The sequence below is a fragment of the Narcine bancroftii genome, chromosome 2 (genome assembly GCF_036971445.1).
Source record: "Narcine bancroftii isolate sNarBan1 chromosome 2, sNarBan1.hap1, whole genome shotgun sequence".
NCBI lineage: Eukaryota > Metazoa > Chordata > Chondrichthyes > Torpediniformes > Narcinidae > Narcine > Narcine bancroftii.
In genome coordinates this window covers 178,797,938-178,823,845 of record NC_091470.1, presented here as the reverse complement: position 1 = coordinate 178,823,845, position 25,908 = coordinate 178,797,938, and the positions used below count along the sequence as shown (strand labels likewise).

Here is a 25,908-nt window from a genome sequence, read left to right as displayed (position 1 = left end):
TCTTCTTTCTCTCTCTCTCTCTCCCTCCCTCTCCCCTTTTCCCTCTGTCTCCTTTCACAGAACCAGAATAAAACCTCAGCCCCCATCCCCCAATCAGTTCTCACCTTTCCTCTCTTCCGTTCTCTCATGCTGTCTAATGTACACCTTTTTGTTTGGTGGTCTGTACTCCACCCCCCTCCCATTCTTCCCTTTTCACCATCTTTTAACTGAGACGCACACCCGTTTTTGGCTCATGCCTTGAGAACTCGGGCCTGTGTCGCTAAAACTATCGTTACCTCCGATGGACGCTGCAAGACCTGCTGATTCCTCCAGCATTTCTGTGCCTTTTCTACACTAAACTGGGTCACACTTTGATTAAAACAGCATTTGTAATGAGCTACCATTGAATCTGCTTCCTTTACCTGCGTCCTTGTTGAGAAGTTGTCTCACTGAAAAGTAAATTGACATGAAAGTGGTTCCAGAAACATAAACATTTTCAACATAGTGTGTGTGGCTTTGTGGGGGGGGGGAGGGTGGTGGAGGGTGGGTTGGTTGTGTGTGTGTGTGTGTGTGTGTGTGTGTGTGTGTGTGTGTGTGTGTGTTTGTTGGTGTATGTGTGTGCGTGTGTGCATATGTGTATGTATCTGTATATGTTGGGGGGTGTATGTGCATGTGCTTCTGTGTGCTTCTGTGTGCATGTCTTTGTGTAGGGTGTGTGTTTATGTCTGTGTGTGTAAGCATATGTGCGTGTGTCTGTGTAGGGTGTGTGTTGATGTCTGTGTGTGTGTGCGTGTATGTGTATGTCTTTGTGCAGGGTGTGTGCGTGTGTGAGTGTGGATGTGTGTCTTTGTGTAAGGTGTGTGTTTATGTATCTTTCTGTGTGTGCATGTGTGTATGTCTGTGTGTGTGAGTGTGTGTGCATGAGTGTGTCTTTGTGTAGGGTGTGTTTTTATGTTTATGTGTGTTGTGTATTTTTGCTTGTTAACCAAAAATCCTGCCCCAGAATAAACTGGTAATAAGGCCAGTGGAAACCAGGATTGTCAGAGAGCAGGTGACAGAGAAACAGAAACGATTCCAATTTGGAAAACTGCAGCAAGATGGATATAAGACGATTGACGAAAACGTCAGCCAATGCATACGCTGATGAAAAAGTTTTTCCTACAACGTCTATACACGTTTCCACTTGGCTGAAAAAAAAGTGCAAGTCACAAAAGTTACTGCAAATTAATTATTATAAATTTGACCAGACATCAGGTGTGACCACCCCACATGTAATGACTCACCTACTTCCAAGGTTTACTTACTGCAAGCAATGGTAAGTTTTTTGCATTCTAAAATGAGCAACAGGAAATAAATTTGGGAAGAATTAAACATTATTTCATGCTTGAAAAGCCTTTGCTTGGTTTATTTTGTTGTTGTTTAACTCCGAATACAAGTTTCCTGCTGATGCCACTGGGCAGCTTCAAGGCTTTATTCAGTTCACCGAAAAGCATCCGGACCCAGGTCTCTCGCATTTGGGGAAAGGTAAGGTATACAATTGGTTATGTGCGATCGGATTAAAACCTGAAAACGTGTCATAACGAAAATCCAGAAATGATTTTTGCCAAGCAGACGTGACGAAAGATTATTCGTGTCTTGTAATTCATTTGATTCTGTGCAATGGCTCCAAAATCATACCTGCGTATTTCTCAGCCAACTGACTTTCTGCCAAACATAAAATTCAGTGCATGAATGAAGTGGACAGTTTACATTAGGGAGTTAACCTCGTGATTTGAGGAGTGGAGACCTCCGCGTGATTAGCAGTGAAGGGAGTGGTTGTCGTGGTTTGACCAGGAATGAAAAAGATTTACGAAGACAACTTGTGTGAAGAAACATGTATGTTTTCAAAAAATTTAGACCTACAGCACAATAAACAGGCCCTTTCAGTCCACGAGCCCACGCCACCCGATTACATCCAGTTGACCTCCAACCCTGGAGGAAAGTGGACACCCTACCCCCAGGGGAAAGCCCACACAGACACGAACGTACAAACAGTGCGGGATTCGAACCCCGGTGACTGGCACTGTAACGGCGTGGCTCTACCTGCCACATTAACCGAGCCACTCAACCAATAAATGGATACGTTGGGAAGGAGTGAATGCAGAATTAATGTGCAGAGGATAGTGAGGAACAAGTTCTTTTGAAAAGAGGAGAGTGGTACCCAATATTGGAGTTGTACCATTAGCATCTCTTCTCTTGCTTCGGGGGTTAGGGCAGAGTTCATCCTTCCTACTGACACAACTTTCCCTGCCACGCATACAGGCTCACAAATATCCACATTCATAGACCACACACATGCATCGGCACATACGCACACGCACTCCACACACACGCACACCCCCTCCACACGCACACCCCCTCCACACGCACACCCCCTCCACACGCACACCCCCTCCACACGCACACCCCCTCCACACGCACACCCCACACACGCACACCCCCTCCACACGCACACCCCACACACGCACACCCCCTCCACACGCACACCCCACACACGCACACCCCCTCCACACGCACACCCCACACACGCACACCCCCTCCACACGCACACCCCACACACGCACACCCCCTCCACACGCACACCCCACACACGCACACCCCCTCCACACGCACACCCCACACACGCACTCCCCCTCCACACGCACACCCCACACACGCACACCCCCTCCACACGCACACCCCACACACGCACACCCCCTCCACACGCACACCCCCTCCACACGCACACCCCCTCCACACGCACACCCCACACACGCACACCCCTTCCACACGCACACCCCACACACGCACACCCCCTCCACATGCACACCCCACACACGCACACCCCTTCCACACGCACACCCCACACACGCACACCCCTTCCACACGCACACCCCACACACGCACACCCCCTCCACACGCACACCCCACACACGCACACCCCTTCCACACACACACCCCACACACGCACACCCCCTCCACACGCACACCCCACACATGCACACCCCTTCCACACGCACACCCCACACACGCACACACCCTCCACACGCACACCCCACACACGCATACCCCCTCCACACGCACACCCTACACACGCACACCCCCTCCACACGCACACCCCACACACGCACACCCCTTCCACACGCACACCCCACACACGCACACCCCTTCCACACGCAAACCCCACACATGCACACCCCACACACGCACACCCCCTCCACACGCCGGGTTTTCTTCTACCCTATAAGTGAAATTAATGGAAATAAATCAACTGGTTGCTTAGACACAACAGGAGAACCTGGGCTGTTTTGCCCCAGTGCAGCCCGTCAAGCAGGTTGGAATGTTTCATTTTATAAGAACGGGGTGTATGGGGTGGAACCGTTTCACGTGCACTACCTGCAGCCCCCTCTTCCAGCGCTTCCCCTGTTCAAAAGGACACACATAAAGTCGTAAGACTGGATAACGTTTCTTCTTCCAACCCTCAATAAAATATCAGATAACATCTGTAATTCTGGTTCCACATCTGAAGCGATACAACTTGGTTGATTCATTTCAATTGTTGAACTGAACAATTGTAATGTCCAACTGGACGAAACAGTCCTCGGTGTAAAAACATGCAAACACACATAGTATAGCGCACATATTTGCAAACCATTTGTATACAGTACATCTATATATTTTTTAAAATCGTGAAGTAAATTGTAGAGTTCTCACTGCCCATGGGAAGAAGCTGATCCTCAGCCTGGTGGTGCTGGCTCTGATCCTCCTGTATCTCTTCCCTAACAGGAGCAGCTGTGTGCGGGGTGGAAGGGGTCCTTAGTGATTTTGCCCACCCTCTTCAGACAACGATCCCAGTCGATCACAACGATGAGGTGGGGGGGGGGGGGGGAGACTCCGGTGATCCCCTCTGCCGCTCTTATGGTCCTGAGGATTGACCTCCGATCCATGTATAGACAGCACTTTCCTTATTGTAATATATCCTAATTTCAAAGTATCATCTTCCAAAGCATGAGCTGCAATATCCCACATTTTGGTCTCTTTAATCCAACAAATCAAACTCTGTGGCTGCTACTTTATGTAGTTTTAATACATTGAACAGATAAACATTTTGCAGAGCTTCACCAGAGGACTTTCATAATGGTGAATAACAAAGTATTTATTGTATAAAGTTAGAAATAATAGAGATGCGTAGAGATACAGAAACTTAAAGAGACACAAAAATTCAAAGAAAAATTTCTTGTGCTCACGCTTCCTTCACATCTTGTAGAAAAAGAGCAAGCCATTAGCCTGAGCGGATATTACGACATATTACATCATAGTCACTGTGGTAACCCTTATAAACAATAGTCCTCTTAAAGAGACAGGCACAAAATTAACTAAGAATCAAAAATCACGAGGTTTTAACCTTTATGCCATTTCTCTGCAGTAACCGTACCCACACTGTGATGCAGCCGGCCAGGATGCTCTCGATAGACCTCCTGTAGAAGGGTGACCAGATGGTGGTATCTGCTTTGCTTTCTCGACTTGTCCTGGATTTGGAACATTCTCTGTCCTGTGTTTCAGGTGAAAGGTCACTGCAAATACCTCTGTTCCTTCCCTGTATTTTGTGACTTAATAAATAACTGCAACTGTGTCCTTAACAGATGTTTAAAGAACTGTTTACCTGCAACTTTTTGTTTCAATAGTTCTGCGAGAAAGAGCAAAGCAGAAAATATAACATTCAATCCAGTGATTCAATCCAATCTCTTCATCTGATTCACTGCTGGCCCACTGGAGTTCAGGTGAATTTGGTGTTCGTTTCTGAATGCAGTTACTCATTAATTTGCTGAAGTCCCTGCCAGATAATACAGGAAAACAAAGATTTTGCTTCCTCAACACTTTTGGATGTATTTTATGGATTTTGGACTGCTGATCATGAAAAGCACCTTAACATTTCCCTATCACGTACATTTTTTAGATATAACTAATTTATGCTGATTTCCTGTCCTATTTTAAATCCACTTCAAGCGTCCAAAACTACAAAGTGCAACACATCATTAAAAATTAATTTCCTGCATTCGCACTTGGACACCTTCCCTGCTGATCTTGGTGCTGTCAGTGTAGTGAAAGGTTTCACCAGGACATTGCGACCCTTGGAAAGCGGGATCAGGGCAACTGGAATCCATCAGCACCAGCTGACTATTGTTGGACACTGACATGAGAGGCATCAGATGTTGAGTACAACTGAAAATCAGCGGCAAAACATTTTTAGGCCGGTTGAACTGATGCCATGTGTCAGCATCGTTATGTGATTAAACAAGCTAAATTCAATGAAAGTTCATTTAATGTTTCTCCAACTTCCTACGTGATTCAGCAAATCTGAAATGAACTTTGTGTTCAGTTAGAAGTCGTCCAAAATAATCCCCAATTTTATTTCAAGAAGCAAACCTTTTGATAAAAAATAGTCATCCAGTATTATCACAGAAGAAACCATTCAGTGCCATGTTATTTCTCCGGTAGTTTGCTGGCAAGGATACAGTCAGTTGAGATACTAATTGTAAGCTGTCAAATGCTTGGTATAGAAGAATTGGGCAGAAGGGCCTCCTTCTGGCATGGATAGCGTTACGACTCTCAAGTAATGAGAAGGGGGTTCTTTTTTTTTGTATGTTATTTTTTTTTTAAATTTTTTATTTTTCACACCATAAACCACATTAAACATGATACATACTTTTTCCTTTTCAACTATATACAGTGCCATTTTCTCCCCCACCTCCCTCCTCCCATCCCACCCTCCCTTCCTCCCCCCTCCCATCCATTTAAAGTATAAAATCTAGGATACATTAAACCAGTCAAACAATGCTGTCATTCAATAAAAATAAACAAAAAATTCCACTGAATCAATTCTTTTCATACCCTTCTCCTTTCGTTAATTTAGGTAGTGAATGTCCCCGGTAGGTTTTCGCTATTGTGTTTCATATAAGGCTCCCATATTTGTTCAAATATTTCAATATTATTTCTTAAACTATATGTTATTTTTTCTAATGGAATACATTTAATCATTTCTATATACCATTGTTGTATTTTCAAATTATCTTCCGATTTCCAGGTTGACATAATACATTTTTTTGCTACGGCTAGAGCTATCTTAACAAATCTTTTTTTGTGCATCATCCAAATCAATTCCAAATTCTTTGTTTTTTATGTTACTTAGGAGGAAGATCTCTGGATTCTTTGGTATATTGTTTTCTGTAATTTTATTTAATATTTGGTTTAGATCTTCCCAAAATTTTTCTACTTTCTCACATGTCCAGATTGCATGAATTGTTGTTCCCATTTCTTTTTTACATCGTAAACATCTATCAGATACTGTTGGGTCCCATTTATTTAACTTTTGAGGTGTAATGTATAGCCTGTGTATCCAGTTATATTGTATCATACGTAACCTCGTATTTATTGTATTTCTCATCGTTCCAGAACATAACTTCTCCCATGTTTCCTTTTTTATCTTTATATTTAAATCTTGTTCCCATTTTTGTTTAGTTTTACCATTTGTTTCCTCATTCTCCTTTTCTTGTAGTTTAATATACATATTTGTTATAAATCTTTTGATTATCATTGTATCTGTAATCACATATTCAACATTACTTCCCTCTGGTAACCTCAGACTGCTTCCTAATTTGTCCTTCAAGTAGGATCTCAATTGGTAATATGCCAGCACTGTATCTTGAGTTATATTGTATTTATCTTTCATTTGTTCAAAGGATAATAATCTATTTCCTGAAAAACAATTTTCTATTCTTTTGATCCCTTTTTTCTCCCATTCTCTAAAGGAAAGGTTATCTATTGTAAAAGGGAGTAACTTATTTTGCGTCAATATTAGTTTTGGTAATTGATAATTTGTTTTATTTCTTTCTACATGAATCTTCTTCCAAATATTGAGTAGATGATGTAATACTGGAGAACTTCTATGTTGTACCAATTTTTCATCCCATTTATATAATATGTGTTCAGGTATCTTTTCCCCTATTTTATCTAATTCTAATCTAGTCCAATCTGGTTTTTCCCTTGTTTGATAAAAATCTGATAGGTATCTTAATTGTGCGGCTCTATAATAATTTTTAAAGTTTGGCAGTTGTAAGCCTCCTTGTTTATACCATTCTGTTAATTTATCTAGTGCTATCCTCGGTTTCCCCCCTTTCCATAAAAATTTCCTTATTATTTTCTTTAACTCCTTGAAGAATTTCTCTGTCAGGTGCATTGTCAATGCCTGAAATAGGTATAATATCCTTGGAAAAATGTTCATTTTAATACAGTTTATCCATCCTATTAGTGTTAGTGGTAAATCTTTCCAATGCTCTAAATCGTCCTGTAATTTTTTCATTAGTGGATAATAATTGAGTTTATATAGTTGGCTGAGATTTTTATTTATTTGTATACCTAGGTATCTTATTGCTTGCATTTGCCATCTGAATGGTGATTCCTTCTTAAATTTTGAGAAATCCGCATTATTCATAGGCATTGCTTCACTTTTATTTACGTTAATCTTGTAACCCGACACTTCTCCATATTCCTTCAATTTCTTATATAATTCTTTTATTGATAGTTCTGGTTCTGTTAAGTATACTATAACATCATCCGCAAATAAACTGATTTTATATTCCTTGTCTTTTATTTTTATCCCTTTTATATTATTTTCTGTTCTTATCAATTCTGCTAGTGGTTCTATAGCTAACGCGAACAATAAAGGTGATAGTGGGCATCCCTGCCATGTTGACCTGCTTAAGTTAAATTGCTTTGATATATATCCATTTACTGTCACTTTCGCCAATGGTCCCTTATATAATGCTTTAATCCAATTAATATACTTCTCTGGTAAACTGAATTTTTGCAATACTTTGAATAAATAATTCCATTCTACTCTGTCAAAGGCCTTCTCTGCGTCTAATGCAACTGCTACTGTTGGCGCTTTACTCCCTTCTACTGCATGAATTAAGTTAATAAATTTACAAATATTGTCTGTTGTGCGTCTTTTTTTAATAAATCCAGTTTGGTCTAGATTTACCATTTTCGGTACATACTCTGCTAATCTGTTTGCTAATAGTTTAGCTATTATCTTATAATCTGTGTTAAGTAAAGATATTGGTCTATATGACGCTGGTGCGAGTGGATCTTTCCCTTGCTTTAGTATTACTGTAATTATTGCTGTTTAAATGAATTTGGTAAGCTTTGTGTTTTATCAATCTGGTTGATTACTTCCAGGAGGGGAGGAATTAATAAATCTTTAAATGTTTTATAGAATTCTATTGGGAATCCATCCTCTCCTGGTGTTTTATTGTTCGGTAGTTTTTTTTATTATCTCCTGTATTTCTTCTATTTCAAATGGTTCTGTTAATTTATTTTGTTCCTCTATTTGTAGTTTTGGTAGTTCAATTTTAGTTAGAAATTCATCTATTTTCCCTTCTTTCCCTTCATTTTCAGTTTGGTATAATTGTTCATAGAATTCTCTGAAGTTTTCCTTGATCTCCTTTGGATTATATGTGATTTGTTTGTCTTTTTTCCTTGATGCCAATACCATTTTCTAAGCTTGTTCTGTCTTAAGCTGCCATGCTAGAATTTTGTGCGTTTTTTCCCCTAGTTCATAATATTTCTGTTTTGTCTTCATTATATTCTTCTCCACCTTATATGTTTGTAGTGTTTCATATTTTATTTTTTTATCTGCCAATTCTCTTCTTTTAGTTGTATCTTCCTTCATTGCTAATTCTTTTTCTATATTTACTATTTCCCTTTCCAACTGCTCTGTTTCCTGATTATAGTCCTTCTTCATCTTGGTTACATAACTTATTATTTGCCCTCTAATGAATGCTTTCATTGTATCCCATAGTATAAACTTATATTTCACTGATTCCGTGTTTATTTCAAAATACATTTTAATTTGTCTTTCAATTAATTCTCTAAAATCCTGCCTTTTGAGTAACATGGAGTTTAATCTCCATCTATACATTCTTGGAGGGATGTCCTCTAACTTTATTGCCAATATTAAGGGTGAATGGTCCGATAATATTCTAGCTTTATATTCTGTTTTTCTTACTCTATCTTGCATACGAGCTGATAACAAAAATAGGTCTATTCTTGAGTATGTTTTATGTCTAGCCGAGTAATATGAATATTCCTTTTCCTTTGGTTGTTGTTTCCTCCATATATCCAAAAGTTGCATTTCTTCCATCGATTTAATTATAAATTTGGTTACTTTGTTCTTTCTGTTAATTTTTTTCCCAGTTTTGTCCATATTTGAATCCAAATTCAGGTTGAAATCCCCTCCTATTAATATGTTCCCTTGCGTATCTGCTATCTTCAAAAAAATATCTTGCATAAACTTTTGATCTTCTTTGTTAGGTGAATATACATTGAGTAGATTCCAAAACTCCGAATATATCTGACATTTTATCATTACATATCTCCCTGCTGGATCCATTATTTCCTCTTCTATTTTAATTGGCACATTTTTACTAATTAATATAGCTACTTCTCTTGCTTTTGAATTATACGACGCTGCTGTTACGTCTCCTACCCAATCTCTCTTTAATTTCTTGTGCTCCAATTCAGTTAAATGTATTTCTTGCACGAATGCTATATCAATTTTTTCTTTTTTCAGTAAATTTAGCAGTTTCTTCCTTTTAATTTGGTTATGTATTCCATTAATATTTAAAGTCATATGGTTCAGCGTAGCCATTTTATACTTTGTTTATCTTCCCTTTCCGTTTCTCCATCATTACCTTTCCTTCTTATCCATTTCTGCTTTCTTGTTTTGAACACTTTATAAGACAACATTTCTAAAACATCAAACATTTTCCTTATTCTCCTATTTAAAACTTCTTTAACCCCATTCTCCCTTCCCCCTCCTGAGTTGTCCCTTATCCCTTGTCAGACAACCACATCTCCCCTCTCCATTTGGATTTGCGAATTCACTCGCAAATGTCAGCTGATTTTGTAGTGACCGTAACTCCTCCCCACCCAGCCCCCACCAGAAAAGATTTCAATTTTCATATGTAACAAAGGTCACTCTTTTAATTCCCTCCTTATTCCCTCTATTCCATTTCCCTCCCTTATTAATTCTTGTCTATACTCTATATATTTTCCTCTAAATACAGATACATTCATGTATGCACACTATATATATATATATATATATATATATATATACACATATACCCCTTTATACACATACATATAGATCGTGGTCATTTTTACTCTTATTACATGTCTTCATCTCTCTGTTTGTTTTGTAGTTGTTCTGCAAATTTCCTTGCTTCCTCTGGATCCGAGAATAGTCTGCTTTGTTGCCCTGGAATAATTATTTTAAGTACCGCTGGGTACCTTAACATAAATTTATATCCTTTTTTCCATAAGATCGTTTTTGCTGTATTGAACTCCTTCCTCTTCTTCAGGAGTTCAAAACTTATGTCTGGATAGAAAATTTTTTTTTGACCTTTATATTCCAGTGGATTTTTGTCCTCTCTTACTTTCTTTATTGCTTTCTCCAATATATTTTCTCTTGTTGTATATCTTAAGAATTTTACTAAAATGGATCTTGGTTTTTGCTGCGGTTGTGGTTTCGGGGCTAAAGTTCTATGTGCCCTCTCTATTTCCATTTCTTCCTGTAATTCTGGTCTTCCCAGGACCCTGAGGATCCAATCTTTTATAAATTCTCTCATATTCTTGCCTTCTTCATCCTCCTTAAAGCCCACTATCTTTATATTATTTCTTCTATTATAGTTTTCTATTATATCTATCTTCTGAGCTAACAGCTCCTGTGCTACTTTAGCTTTTTTATTAGATTCTTCTAATTTCTCTTTTAAGTCTTTTACTTCCATATCTACAAATGTTTCTCGTTTTTCCATATTTTCCACTCTTTTTGCCAATTCTGATATGGCCACTTCCATTTTATTCATTCTTTCTTCTACATTCTTAATTCTTCTTTTTATCTCATCAAATTCTTGTAATTGCCATTCTTTCACTGATTCCATATATTCTTTAAAAAAAGCTACATCCATTGTCTTGCTTTTCTTTTCTTCTTCCACTTCTTTCTGTTCTTCTTCTTCTTCTTCCTCTGGGTTGACCATCTGTTGTTTCCTTGTTTTCTTTTTACCCTCTTCTTTCTTGTTGTCGTTATTGTCTGTGTTCTGCACCTGCTGCTGTGCTGCAGGTGTCTCTCTCAGCTGTGGAGATCGACTCCGCAGCTGTTCCCCCCCCTCCCGTCAGTGTGTTTTTTTTCATGCGCGGTTGCGCACTTTTACTCGGCTCTGCGAGCCATTTTTGTAGTCCCGAGCCCGGGACTTCCACTGACCTGTGGGAGCAGGGCTCTCTCTCCGCGGCGGGCCTCTTCGGACAGGTAAGGCCTTCACCTTCTTCTTCCGACGTCTTTCCTTCTTCTTTTCTTCCCGTTGTTTTTGGTTTTTCTTTCTTCGCTGCCATTTTCTTCACACTTTTACTTTCACTTTGTTTTGGTTTTTAAGTTTGTGCCTTTGCTTTTTCTCTATCTTTTTTTAACTTTTCTAGAGAGGGCTGGAGTTCCCCTACCGGCCACTTCTCCATCACGTGACTCCCAGCCGAGAAGGGGGTTCTCAGGCAGAACGTCGCCACCATTTTCCCGGGAGTGCTTGTGTGAACCCGGCAGGAAGTGGATACCAGCGGCGGATATTTGATCTTTACTCTCCAGTCAAAACTGGTGCAGAAATACCAAAAATACGAATCCCTCCGAATTATTGCTGTCAAACAGGAAAATCTGCAGATGATGAGGTGCTGAGCAAGACCCCAACGTACCTAATGAATTCCTTGCTTTCTTTTCATCTGGAAAAAAAATACCATTTGCATTCGACAATAAGAAATTCTATACCTGTGAGACCCAGTTATAGAGACTTAAAATGAAACGTTACAGAGGATGTCACGGGCTCACGCTGACCCTGACAAGAGCACCCACTTGGTCTCTGCTTTTCTCCCCTCATTTGCTCCTCTGGTTCATTTCCAAACCTGTTCCTCGCTTCGGTTCTCTGGATGCCAGAGTTAAACGAACAGATCGATCAAGAGGAAACTTCCTTTTCTTTCTGACACCAACAGACAAAAGGGGGAGGGTGGCACATTGCACGACGTGTGATCCATTAGTCGTTGAAGGGTCGCCCAGTGCACAAGTGGTCAGAGGAATTGACGGAGACTGGAAGGTAGATGGCGGCAAGATAAGATCGAAATAGAAGCAAAAAGGGATGTCTGTAATAGACAGAGAACACTACAGCACAGGCAGGCCTTTCAGCCCTTGATGATGTACTGACCCAAAAAAACTAAACCCTCCCTAGTCCGTCACCCTCTATTTCTCTTCCATCCATGCCTGTCTAAATGTCTCTTAAATATTCCTAATGTTCCAGTCTCCACCACCACATCTGACAAGACATTCCAGGCCCCCACAACTCTCTGTGTAAAAAGAAAACCTATCCCCCCCCCCGACATCTCCCCTAATCTTCCCTCCCTTCACTTTGTACACACATCCTCTGGTGTCCCACCCTGGGAAACAGGCACTGCCCGTCCACCCTATCTATGCCTCTCAGAATCTTGTGGACCTCTATCAAGTCAGTGAAAACAGGCATAGAGCTGCAGAACTTTACACATTTATCATAATTTAACTTGGATAAGTGTAATGTAAATTAAATCCAGGGGTCACATTATATTGTCGAACACATACAAATGATATAAGAGGCATGAGAAAAAGCACTAAATAATTTTCGGGTAATTGATTTTTCAAAAGGGTGAGAAGCTCTTCTTTCCAGAAGCCAAAGTGTAACCTACTGATGAATTAATATCATCCAAAATTGTGCACAAATGTAGACTTGGGAACCAGCAAAACAAGCACTCTTCCTTATTACGGATTCAGGATTAATCTCATCTGGAATGGAAAATAAAATCTGTCACCAAGAAAGCACGGTGAGTGTGACTGACTAACTATGACACAGAGAGAAGGAGGTGTGACCTGGGACTCAACACCTCGCTAGATCCTGGATTTCTTCACCTCTACATCACAATCGGTGAGGATTGAGGAGACCATCTCCCCACAATCTCCATCAGTACCAGAGAACCACAGGGCTGCGTTCTTTGCCCCCTGCTTGACTCCCTTCACACCTACAACTGTGTGGCTCTACGACCACAACACCATCAACAATTTTGCTGACTATACCATGTTGGTGGGTGGTATAAGAGGGGGCAATGAGTCAACGTGCCGGAGGGAGATGAATGGTGCACCAACAACAACCTCATACTCAGTGTCACCAGAAGCAAGGAGCTGATTGTGGGCTTCAGGAAGGGAAAGGCAGAGGTGGACGATCCAGTGATCACCAGGGGATCAAAAGTGGAGAGGATGAGAAAATTTAAATTCTTAGGAGTCACTATCTCGGAGGATGTTTCCTGGATCCAACACCAATGGAATCGTGAAGAAAGCTCTTTAGTGCCTTGACTTCCTCAGGTGTTTGTGGAGGTCTGGTTTGACACTGGAAACCCTGGCAAATTTCTACAGATGTGTGGTGGAAAGTGTGCTGACCAGCTACATTACAGTCTGGTATGGGGATGCAATACCCCCGAGAGGAAAGCCCTGAAACAGGAAGTGGACACAGCACAGGATATCACAGGCAAAACCCTCCCCACCATTGAGAACATTGATGGGGAATGCTGCCGTTGGAGAGCAGCAGCGATCGTCAAGGACCCACACCCCTCAGCGCCCACTCTGTTTTCTGCTGCTGCCATCAGGTAAAAGGTCTCGGTGCCACAAGACTCACACCATCAGGTTCAGGAACAGCTGCTCCCCCTCCACCATCAGTCTCCTCAACGACAAACTCAATCAGGGACTTGTTTAAGGACTCAGACTTTATTGATTTTGGCTCTTTGTCTGTATTGCACAGTCAGTTTGTACTTACTTTGTGTTTACATTTCTCCCTTTTATGCATGTATCTTCCACTGAGTACTGTTTCTTTGCACTGCCAATAAGTGGTAATTCTGCCATGCCCACAGGGACAAGGATCTCAGGGTTGTACGTAATGTATGTCCTCTGACAGTAAATCTGAACTCCGAACGTTGGAGGGCATATATGTATTTAAAGAGTGGTTAGAAAAGCATTGAGGGAGTAGCAGAAAGTCACACAGATAGACTTTACAGAATGGAGATTTGAAGGACCATCATGTGGAATAGTTGGAATTCATATTTCTGTCCTTTAAATCAGTTGTAAATGTAATGTTTTGCCACCGGCAGTGGAGGGAGTGAAAGCTGCACGGCACACAAGCTGGTATCAAAACCATCTGAGTTCACAACAGCGTGGGTTTCAGACCAATTGATGAAAATTACAAAATATGACAAAAACTATTACTGTCAGGTAAAGGCTGGTTCAATATAACTTTTTGCATTAATTATACTTCTCAAACAGGATTTTTTTTTAAATTGAACCCAAAACTATCCGATTTATGTTTCAGATGTGGTCAGGAGGTCATTTGTTTTTGTCTTCTAGAGGGAGGAAATTTTTTTGGAGAAAATATTAGGGGGTAAAACTCCCACAGGACCTGATGTTATTTTTGGTGGGTCATATTGAAGTGGTTAGTCTGAAATTAAGGTTAAGTATTGAATTTTTTGATGCTTCTGGGAAGTGCATAGCCATTACTTGGAAATCAGATACGGACTTGGGGATGGAAAGGTGGCCTGCTGTATTCCACGAGAAAATAACACAATTTACATAATAAGTATCAATTTTTTAATATGGAGCCCATCTTTACAATATGTCGGTTTGAAAATTTGAACCCTGTCCTGTTGATCAAAACCAGCTCCATTGTTTTTAGTATTGAGACTTTATATTTCTTTTGACATTATCCCAACTCTTTCTTTTCTTTTCTCCCTTCCTTTGATATATTTTGGGGGAGGGTGGGTGGGTGGTGGGGGAAGGGAAGGAGGGATGGGGGTTTATATATATATATATATATATATATATATGTGTGTGTGTGTATCGACGTGTGTGTGTGTGTGCATGTATGTATTTTCTTTCTAGTAACTTTTATTGAATATGTATAATGGATATGGATTTAAAATTCTTAAATAAAATAGGAAAAAAACAGCATGGACTTCAGATGCTGAACGTTGATAGAAGCGTTTCACAACAATCTACCAGATTGTCACTTTTCAATGCATCTTTCGAAACAATAAATTCCACATCATTGTGTGTACTTTACCTTGGAGTTCCGCAATCGTTTCCACTGGTAAACCAAATCAGAAAGGAATTGGGTCAGAGTACATTGATCTAAGTTTGATAGTGCGCACCTTTGTCGAAACACCTGATCTGGTAATTATTTACATGTCTTCACCTCTGTAGCAGATTAATCAAATCTGTACCATGTTTCCTCTGCAATCGCAAGGCCTTCTGCAAAATAAGGACTAACAACCAATTCCATGATATCACGATCAATGGTTTTAGAGCATGTGCAGGGTGGATGGCCGTAAAATATGATTGAAATGTTTTCTATTCTGTTAAAGGTTATCTAAGGGTGAACGTGCATATCACTGTTGTAGCAGAATGTGATAAATGCTCATGAATATTCAGTGATCCGTGGACAAGTCAAAACAAGACTGACAAATTCATATTTGTGGGGTTTACTCGGGGTCTAATTTTGCCCAACTGCACAATTGTGTTGGCTCATTTAACCAGTGTTTATTTTAAGGTTGTTGACAGTCTTTTATCAAGGATCAAACCCCAGGTTTGCATGCCGATTTGTACTTTCTTGCACAATTGTAAAGAGATCAAAATGTGCTTAAGAAGAGGCCTCATAATGATTCAATGCATGTCACCGCAACACAGGGGCGAGGGGCTCAGCATTGAATTTTGCAGTAAATAGTTTCAATATCCAGCAAACAAAATTTGCACATTTAGTAATAAAATGAAGGCATTACCCAGCTTTACTCGAAGCACTTCCATCTCTGAAACAGGACAGAACAAACACCAGTACCCTTCCATTATATAAAGGTGATTAAAATGTTTTAATTGTGTGTGTGTGTGTGTGTGTGTGTGCGTGCGTGAGTGTCTGTGTGTGTGTCTGTGCTTATCTGTGTGTCTGCGTGTGTGTGAGTGTTGGTGTGGATGTATGTGTGTGTGTAGATGTGTGGGTGAGTGTGCATGTGTGCACATTTGGGGGGGGGGGGGTCTTGTCCCAAAGTGTCATAAACTGTTTCTTTATTCACCAGAGTTATCGGTATTTCCACAAATAGACAATATTCCAACAACAATTATGTTAACGTGCAAATTCGCCATTAAACTCTGATACTAAATTGCAAAAGCAAAGTAATTAAAGCACCGGTTTCCACGAGAACCTGTTCATTTCTCTTTAAAATAGGATATGGGATGATCTGTAGAAACTTTATTCTGAGACCCAAATGGGTAGAGATAGACAGATCAATGGAGAGATAGATATAAATAAAGAAAGATAGAGAGATAGACAGAGAGAGAGAGATGGATGGATGGATAATGCAAAATGTGGTATTTTCAATAGTGCAGACAGACCTTTGGTGGTCTTGATATCTTCAGGATAGGGTCATACAGGAAAGGAATATAGGCAGAGCTTTGGTGGTCATTAATAGGGGAATTAAGTTCAGAAGTCAAGAGGTGATGTTGCAACTCTACAAATCTCTGATGAGACCACACTTAGAGAATTGTGTTCGGTTCTGGTCACCTCATTACAGGAAGGAGTGGAAGCTAAGGAGAGGGGGCAGAGGAGATTCACCAGGATGTTGCCTAGACTGGAGAACATCTCTTATGAGGCAGGGCTAGGACTTTTCTCTTTGGAGCGAAGAAGGATGAGAGGAGACTTGATAGATGTCTACAAGTTAGATATAATTTCCCAGGACAGGCATAGCAAACACCAGGGGAAATGTACAAAGTGAATGGAGGGAAGTTTAGGGGAGACGTCGGGGGTACATTTTATAAACAGAGAGTTGTGGGGGGGCTGGAATGCCTTGACAGGGTGATGGTGGAGGCTGGGACCGGAGCATTGAAGAGACGTTTGGACAGGCATGTGGTTAAAGAAAAATAGAGGAAGGGAAGGTTGAAGATTTTTTTTTTGGTTTGGCACAACATTGTGGGTTGAAGGGCCTGTACCATTCTGTATGTTCAATCAAAGGGTTGTCTCCAACGAGAAGCAGGAACCCCCATCATCCATGTTTATACAGCAAGGTTTTACTCACCGTCGCTTTGACAATTCTCATCTAACCCTGAATATGAAACAAGTGTGGAGAGTTACGTGACCACTGCTCGGGTCGGCATCTTAAACAGAAAACAAAATGTAAAAGCACTCCGCTGATCCTCATTATTTACATGGAAGGTAACTCGCATCAAAATTGCTTTCGCCTTTACCTTTCGCTCTCGTTCGATCTGGCATTAAAAATAAACACAAACAACGCTGTTTGATTGTTTTCAGCGAGGGACGAGGTGGAATAGACGGAGGGGTTGGCAACAGAGGGGGGTTGGAATAAGCTTCTAACAGGCCAAATAGAACCGTGGAATTATTGGGCATGACAGATTGCACTGAATTAGCACAGTTGGTGCCATGCTGTTACAGCTCCAGTGATCGGGACGGGGGTTCGAATCCCGCGCTGTCTGTGAGGAGTTTGTACGATCTCACCATGTCTGCATGGGTTTTTCCCCAGGACGCTCCGATTTCCTCCCACCCTTTGAAACGAACTTGGTGGGGGGGGTTGTAGGTTGATCGGGTGTGATTGGGCGGCAGGGGCTCGTGAACTGAAAGGGCCTGTTACTGCGCTGTACGCCTAAATTAAAAATAAATTTAATTTTTAAAATATATCCTGCTTATCCTCACTGACCTGCACCCAGTCCATATCTCTCCCATCCAAATTGTACTTAAATATTAAAATTGAGCCCACATTCACTACCTCAGCTGACAGCTTAGAGAATAGATTTTTCTTCCAGTCCATAAGTTTGATACCATTAATCATTTTAAATGTTGCTACGAATTCTACACAATCGCCCGGTGTTCACAGCCCATTCCTGTTTGGAACGATGTCCTCCGTCAAAAAGACGCGATTGTCTTCCCGTCGTTTATAAAAAATCAATTTAACACATCTTGAAGCCTGCAGGAAAGGCCGCATTTAAAATCTGAGGCTTTGTTTCTTGTTCTTGTTGGCGTTTTCATGGAGTTCATTGGAAAAGCAAGTCACAATGGTGCATTACGTGCAGTTGGTTACATTTCTCTCCGACTTCCCCGCAGATCTTTTTTTTTAAATAGTGCTGCTACCCCTGCAGTTAACTCCAAACATCCGGTGGTTGGTGGCAGGGGGAGGCTACTTTTGGGACAGTGGGATTATTGGTGACTCGGTTTTAAGTGGAAATTAGTCTTTTCAGCATTGGGTCCCTACCTCTTATCTTCACAAATGTGTGTCCCATTATGAAGGAAGGTTGGCCATCAATATTTCTCCAAGACTCCAGGCGAACACGACCCAGTGACATCGAGGTGTCAGCAGTGTCAACATCTCTGAGGATCTGTCCTGCAGCCTCCATGTCGATGCAGTCAAGGAGAAGGCTCGCCAGCGGCTGTACTCCGTGGGGAGTTTGAAGAGATTCAGTCTGTCACTGAAGACTCTCAGAAACTTCTACAGGTGGAGAGCATTCTGGCTGGCTCCATCCCTGAATGGGCTGGAGGTGCCAACTCTCAGGACAAGAATAAACTCCAGAGGGTTGTTAACTCGATCTGTGACATCACAGGCACCAGACTTCACTCCATCGAGGACATCAGCATGAGGCAGGGTCTTAAAAAAGCACCCTTGATTCTCAAGGACCCACTACCTAGACCATGCCCTCTTCACTCTGCTACCATCAGGGAAAAGGTACAGGAGTCTGAAGATGAGCACCCAGCATCACAAGGATGGCTTCTTCCTCAACCACCCCACCCCCACCCCGCCATCAGATCCCCGAACGGACAATGAACCCCAGACACGGCCTCACTTTGTCATTCTCCAAAATCCTCATTTATCCAAAACTATTTTGGAGCCGAACTGACTGGGGACCTCAGTCTCCCGGCACAAGTGGGGTGTCAGTGGGGAGGTGCTGGTGATCGGCGTTGCAGCCAGAATTTTTCTTTGGTGAGAATTAAACATTATTTTAATGCTTAAAAAAGCTTTTCCTTGTTGTTTGTTGTTGTTTAAACACCGTTGCTACTGCGCTGCTTTAAAAAAATGACCGGTTCTCCGAAAATATCGTTTATCTGACATTGGCCCAGTCCCCACTGTTATATAGTCAGGAATATGTGAAGTATTTTGTAACTGCGTAAGAATACACTACAGTTACTACAGTGAGAAGGGTGTATTCTTACGCAGTTATAAAATAGTTCACATTATCCTGACAATATATAACACCAGCCATTTTGGATAATTGGGCTTGTACTGTAAATGTTCGCTCTGTGACGTTGCTGCAAAACAACGAATTTCGTGACTTGTTCATGACAATAATTCCTGATTCTGGAGACGAGTCTTGACCGACTGCAACGACACTTTCTTTATTTCTCTTGTTACCTGATTCTTGCAGCATTTTGCTCATTGATCGTAATTCTGAAAACCACAACACAAGAAACGTTACCTCAGGTTAATTTATAACAGACTTCACAGTCTGAGGCTGCCAAGGATGAATGTGATGGTACAGATTCTATCACCAATATGTCTATGTACAGATGGTAGTGTAGGATGACTGTGATTGGCTGAGAGTGTAGCCACACCTACTGGTAGGTCTTAAAGGATTGCTCCTAGCCAGACCAGGTCATTCTGGACTGGTCAACCTACTTGTGATATGTTCCAGTCTTTTAGTTAATAACAGCCTTGGTTTGGATCAACAAGTCTTTGGTTCTTTCGACGCGCATTACACAACCCCACCAGGCTGAAAACAGCTTCTTCCCATGGGCAGTGAGGACACTGAACACCAAAGGAACTGCTCATACTGACCCTCCGAGAGTCTCATTTGTAGAAAGAAATACACACACACACGCACACAGACATACACACACACAACACTCACACACACACAACACTCACACACGCACACTGACATACACACACACAACACTCATGCACACTAACATACACACACAACACACACACACAAACAACTCTCACACATACGTACACATGCACACACACACACAGTCACACACATGCACACACACTCAAACACATACAAAAACACACAGACACACACACACACACACACACACACACACACACAATCACACAAATCACAGACATGCACACACACAAACACACACACAGAGATAGATAGATAGAAAGATAGAAATGTGTGTGCATGCATATGTGTGTATGAATACTTGTCCTGTATGTATATTGTTTGTCTGTTTGTGTGCTATGTCTGGATGTGTGTCTGCGTGTTTTGTACTGAGGATCCAAGAACGCTTTTCCTCGGGTTACACTCGTACAATGACAATAAACTTGACTTGATTTTGACTGCTGTGATGTTAGGAGACCTGTTGGACATTCTCTACCCTACATCTTTGAGCATCAAATTTCCAGCATGAATTTGTGATCCAGTTGCTGGGTCTTTTCTGACTGTCCGAACGCTTCTGCACACGTGCGCACACGCCTCTGGGCTGTGCGTAGTGTCTCTCGACATCCAATGGTCCTCCTCACATCAGGCCAGTGCCAAGACTCTGTACGGGAAGCAAGGATACCCTCTGCTGTCAAAGGTTGGGGGCAGAGAGGGGATGCCCGAATCATGTCCCAATGCCTGTGTGCAGAAATGAACGAAAAACCAGGGGTGGAGGGGGGTGAACATGCGAGTTCTTGGTCTTAGTAGAGCTCCTCTTGTGGGTCGATCTGGTTCCTCTGTTAAGGAAAATATATTGTTAAGCAGACAGCTGGCTTGAGCTGTCAGGGGAGGTTAGAAATTTTCCCCTTGGAATGTCAGAGGCTGAGATGGGAACATTGAGGTTTATAAAACCACGAGGGACAATAGATTATGTCCTTTCTCCAGACCATAGGAGCTTAAAACTATGAATTGAAAGTGAGAGGGGAAGATTTAAAACTGCAGCGAACCCATGTTCGTAAACTTACCCTTTTCCTTGGCTTCTAACTGTGCATCTGAAATTGGAATCCAGAGCCAGGGATTACTAGTCTGCCCTCTGCACTCGTAGATTTTCTGTGCATGGTTTGCACATTGTTCCTGTGACTGTGTGGGTCCCCCCGGATGCTTCAGTCTCCCACTGTCCCCCCTCCACCCCACCTACACCCTCGGAGACATGCTGGGAAGTTCACTAGCAGCCCCAAATGGACCCCACCTGAGATGGGCATCGCGGAACTCAAGGTGGAACGAATGGGCATACGCGTGGGAGGCGCAAGGTTGCCGGAATTGTCAGCGAACAGAATTGATGGGATTGGTCTAAAAACCAGCAGAGGTTTGATGGGCCGAATGGTTGCCTTAAACATCATGAGGAAGTGTGAGTTTCCAATGGTCAAAAATCCATTCGGGAATAGTTGACCATTTTCTTCAATGTACAAAATTATAATTAAGCAAATGGTGAACCAACATAAAAAAATGTTTACACGTGTAATTTAAATTGTTTCAATTCTGGTCACTTCACGACAGGAAGGATGAGGATGCAATGGAAAGGGGGCAGAGGAGATTCACAAGAATGTTGCCGGGATTGGAGAGCGTGGCTGATGAGGAGAGGTTGAGTGAACTCGGTCTTTTCTCCTTAGAGTGATGGAGGGCGAGGGGTGACCCAATAGAAGTGTATGAGATAATGGAGGCATTGATCATTTGCATGGACAGAGGCTTTTTCCCCAGGGCTGAAATGGCCAACACGAGGGGGCATCATTTTAAAGTGGGAGTAAGTATGGTGGGGTGGGATGTAAGTTCTTCACACAGAGAGGGGTGGGTGCATGGAATGTGCTGCCAGCAATGGCAGTGGAGGCTGGGACAATAGGATCTTTTAAGAGACTGTTAGATAGGTACACAAAACTGGGTAAAATGGAGGGCTGTGCAATAGGGAAATTCCAGGCAGTTGTTAGAGCAGGTAACCAGGTCAGCACAACACTGTGGGCTGAAGGGCCTGGACTAGATTTCTATATTCCATGAACTTCAGGTGTAATTAGTTGTAACGTTTAAGGTGTGTGCCACCGTGCTCATCCTGAATGACATTTGTCAGACAATTTGAGTTAATTTCGAGATCATCATGAACTCAGAACCGGAGGTTACGTTCCCCCCCCCCCCCCCCACTTGTTCTTTGATTGTTTAAAGGCCAATCCGATTACACTGGACCATGAAGATCCTGCTTCCTGAACACTTTTGGGTTTATTTTATGGATTTGAGCTGCTGATCATGAAAATCACCTTAAAGTTTTCCCAGCACGTACCGTTTTTAGATATAATCTATTTTTGTGATTTCCTGTTATATTTGATTGAATTTAGAATGTTTAATTGCATGACGATGTTGACACATTGCATCAGGTCAACCGACCTAAAAATGTTTTGCTGCTCATTTTCATTTGTACTCAGCATCTGATGCCCCTCCTGTCAGTGACCAATAATAGTCGGCCAGCGCTGGTGGATTCCAGATGCCCTGATCCCACTTTCCCAGGGTTGCAATGTCCTGGTGAAAGCTTCCAGTGTGTTTGTCACTGACGCCGCCGAGATCAGCGGGAAGGCATCCAAGTGCGAATGCAGGAAATGAATTTTCAATGACATGTTGCACCTCGTGGTTTTAAGTGGACTTAAAATAGGACAGGAAATCACAAAAATAAGTTGTATCTGAAAAATGGTAGGTGAATTTTAAGGTGATTTTTGTGATCAGCAGCCCCAAATCCATAAAATACACCCAGTAGTGTTCAGGAAGCAGAATCTTCGTTGTCTGATGGTGGCGAAGACCCTCTGAGAGGGTGAGCACGATGTGCGGGTCATACAGCGACTCCTCCTCATTGGGAAAACGTCCGAGAGAGCAATCCGCCTGCAACATTTGGAGGGACTGAATGTGGCTGTGGTCACGGAACGTCCACAGGGTGAGGGTGGGCGCGCCGGCGACATGGGCCAGATCTGGCGCTTGCTGAAACATTCATCATGGTTACTCACTTGCCATACTAAGTTGCTTCTCCAGTTCTGGAACAGAAAAGAAAATGAACACTGGAAGATTAAAGTGTGGATTGCACTGGAACTCCTGCACCCATCCCATATTTTTATACATCTGACATCTTCAGGGGAAAAAAAATTAATCACAGATGCTTAAAAATCATAACATGAAGAAATGTTTCTTATTTGCATTCTCAAATATTACAATTATCGGGCGACTGAACGTTGTCTGCAAAAATACTTCGCAAAATCCTTGTACAGGAAGAACATCCCTCACTTAATTTTACGACCATGGCTTTGTTTCTGTACTTTGAAGCAAGAAAATGGGTTTGGATTTCATGTGAAGTGGCCACTGTCAAATCTACTGCTACCTTACACCCTGTCTGGAATCTATTTTTAAAAATATTTGAAATATTGGGTAGCATTAAAGCCGGGTTTATATGGGGCTGCAGAGAAGAATTTTAACGCAAAATCTGGAATTAACGCCATTTGGCAGGTTTCCGCTACTTTTGTTTCTATAGTTTATTCTCAATGTGCAGCGAAACAGTCCCTCTCCTGACCAATGTCATTCTTACCTGTTACCCACAGCTTATATGAACAAACCAGAAGTCTTTTTATAATCGATTGTGCTAGGAATAATTGAACATTTTGTGCCACCTTTTCTTTAAATCTGGAATATCTAAACCCTTCATGCCCAGCCACCGTCAAACCCGCACTAGAATGCCCAGGCCTGATGCATATTGTATCTCCCACCCTTTTCCAGGCGTCCTGAACGAACCAATCTTCCCGACTCCCTAACCCACCAGAACCACAGAACACTTCAGCACAGAAAACAGGCCCTTTGGTCCTTCTAGTCTGTACCCAACTATTATTCTGCCTCGTCCCACTGACCTGCACCCCGACCATCCTCCTCCCATCTACGTACCTATCCAAATTCTTCTTCAATGTTATAATTGAGCCTCCGTTCACCACCTCAGCTTGTTCCACGCCCCCACCGCTCTCTGTGAGAAACATTTCCCTTTTCACCTTCAAACCTGGTTTGTATCTCACCCACCCTCAGTGGGAAAAGCCGACCTACAATCACTCTGCATATCCCCTCATAATTTTAAATACCCCAAAACTGACCTTCCCACCACAGTCCAAAATAACCTGAGGAAAAGGTGCTCATCACCTCATCTGGCCATTTTGCAGTGATCGAGATTGAAAATTACTTTTTATTGTTATGTGAGAAAATGGCAAATGTGATATTACGTGACATTTCCTTAAGGCCAACAAAGATTTTCTATCGGCAGAAATTGCCCGGCTCCCCTAACAGCCAGAGAAAGAGAGTCCCCTCAGGGTCAGTGAGTGTCCATGGATTCGTCTCCTGCAGGCACCGCGGCCACATGGACTCCTGTTCAATCGATTGGCACCCAAGCTTCGGATCCCAAGCTCTGACATGATCAGTAAACCCCCAACATCCTCACCACCCTCTCGCGTCCCGTTTCCAACACCTGGTGCCCCTTCACCTGGTCTCGAACCACGCTCCAGCAGCCCGCAGCCCGGTGCGAGTCCCTTGACCGCAGTCACCCGTGGCCCGCGTGGGTTTCTCACCTCCAATATCACCACATGCTCCTGAGCTGCAAACCCCTGTCCTGGGTAAACTTGTACCTCTCACTTTGTTCGTTTTAGATTGGTCACAGTGTTTGAGCTACCAAAAGAAAATAGACACACACGCCGAGAGCACTTCAGTTTATACAAATCTTTATTACAAATTCTAAAGCTGATATCAAACTACAATATGCAAGCCCTTCCCAGTTATACTTATCAACGCCTGGACTGGTCCCTGGTCCTCCCAAGTGACGCAACGACCACACACTTGTAGTAGATTGTTGGGGCGCCGGTAGCAGCTTCTCCACCTCCCCTGAACGTTGGCTGGACTCTAGAAGTTCTTCTCCTTGCTGAGAGATGTTGCCACCTCTTGGAGAGTCTCTAACTTCAGCAGCGGGACCATGACTTATATTACCCAAAAACTGCTTACCCAAGCACCTATTCCCAGCACAAAAAGAAATATAAGCGAGCAAGCTAGCATGCCTAGGCTTCTATCGAATAACACAACTTTCTAGCTTATCACTTTGAATACAATGGCTTATTTTGCATCCTTAGGTCTCTGCCTGAAAGACTGTGACCAAAACAAACAGGAAGATTAAATGTTCTTGGAACACATATGTCTTTTTGTCAGATAACTGCATCTCTGGGCCCCATGGTGGAATTTAGCTTATGTCTGCTGAGTCTCAAGCAGGTTACTAATTCTCTGCCTTGCAGGAGCAAAAAGCATAGTTTAAATCCTCCAATACAAGCCCCTTGCTGCTCCGCCGCTGCGGTCACTGTCCATGGGTCATCTCCTCTGCTTCTCCTTCTCAAACTGATGGGGGGGTGAAGGGGGATGGTCTCCCTGCGCCCATTCCTCTGCTTTCCCGGAGTCTTCAACCCCTCGAGGCTTCTGCCGAATGCAGGCGCTGCCTACTTCGCAGTTACAATTTAATATCACATTCAACGATTTCAGGCATCTCACTTATTCTGCTTTACTCGGTTTGCCCTGGGGCTCACAACCAGCAGGAGTAGGGGAGGTGGGGGGGGTGATGAAATGATGGTTTCCTTCTGTCTACTTTGCTCCTGCCCGGTGCAATCTATTGGCCTCTTTGTGAAGATAAATAAATCTTTCATTTGAAGAAGGTTAAAACAGGCCTCCTCTCTTGCAGAGAAACACACGAAGTTAGCGAGGTCAAGCTTGGACCACTCTCTGTT

The 25,908-nt window shown here is 42.3% G+C and overlaps 1 protein-coding gene across 5 annotated transcripts in view; it reads right to left on the bottom strand.

Annotated features, from left to right (window-relative positions):
- The window catches only part of LOC138754668 (zinc-binding protein A33-like), a 53,374-nt gene that overhangs the window by 15,559 nt on the left and 11,907 nt on the right, over window positions 1-25,908 (bottom strand). For 2 of the 5 annotated variants that reach the window (XM_069919283.1, XM_069919286.1), the window contains 13 exons: window positions 23,125-23,151; window positions 21,112-21,138; window positions 19,567-19,602; window positions 17,396-17,413; window positions 17,227-17,253; window positions 15,940-15,966; window positions 15,225-15,248; window positions 11,797-11,823; window positions 4,661-4,684; window positions 3,394-3,420; window positions 1,657-1,683; window positions 1,284-1,310; window positions 402-428 (listed from right to left, as the gene is read on the bottom strand). In XM_069919283.1, the coding sequence (XP_069775384.1) occupies window positions 402-428; window positions 1,284-1,310; window positions 1,657-1,683; window positions 3,394-3,420; window positions 4,661-4,684; window positions 11,797-11,823; window positions 15,225-15,248; window positions 15,940-15,966; window positions 17,227-17,253; window positions 17,396-17,413; window positions 19,567-19,602; window positions 21,112-21,138; window positions 23,125-23,151 (345 nt within the window). Of the gene's footprint in view, window positions 1-401; window positions 429-1,283; window positions 1,311-1,656; window positions 1,684-3,393; window positions 3,421-4,660; window positions 4,685-11,796; window positions 11,824-15,224; window positions 15,249-15,939; window positions 15,967-17,226; window positions 17,254-17,395; window positions 17,414-19,566; window positions 19,603-21,111; window positions 21,139-23,124; window positions 23,152-24,714; window positions 24,812-25,908 lie in introns of all 5 variants that reach the window. The other 3 variants (XM_069919289.1, XM_069919285.1, XM_069919284.1) reach the window with 3 other exon arrangements.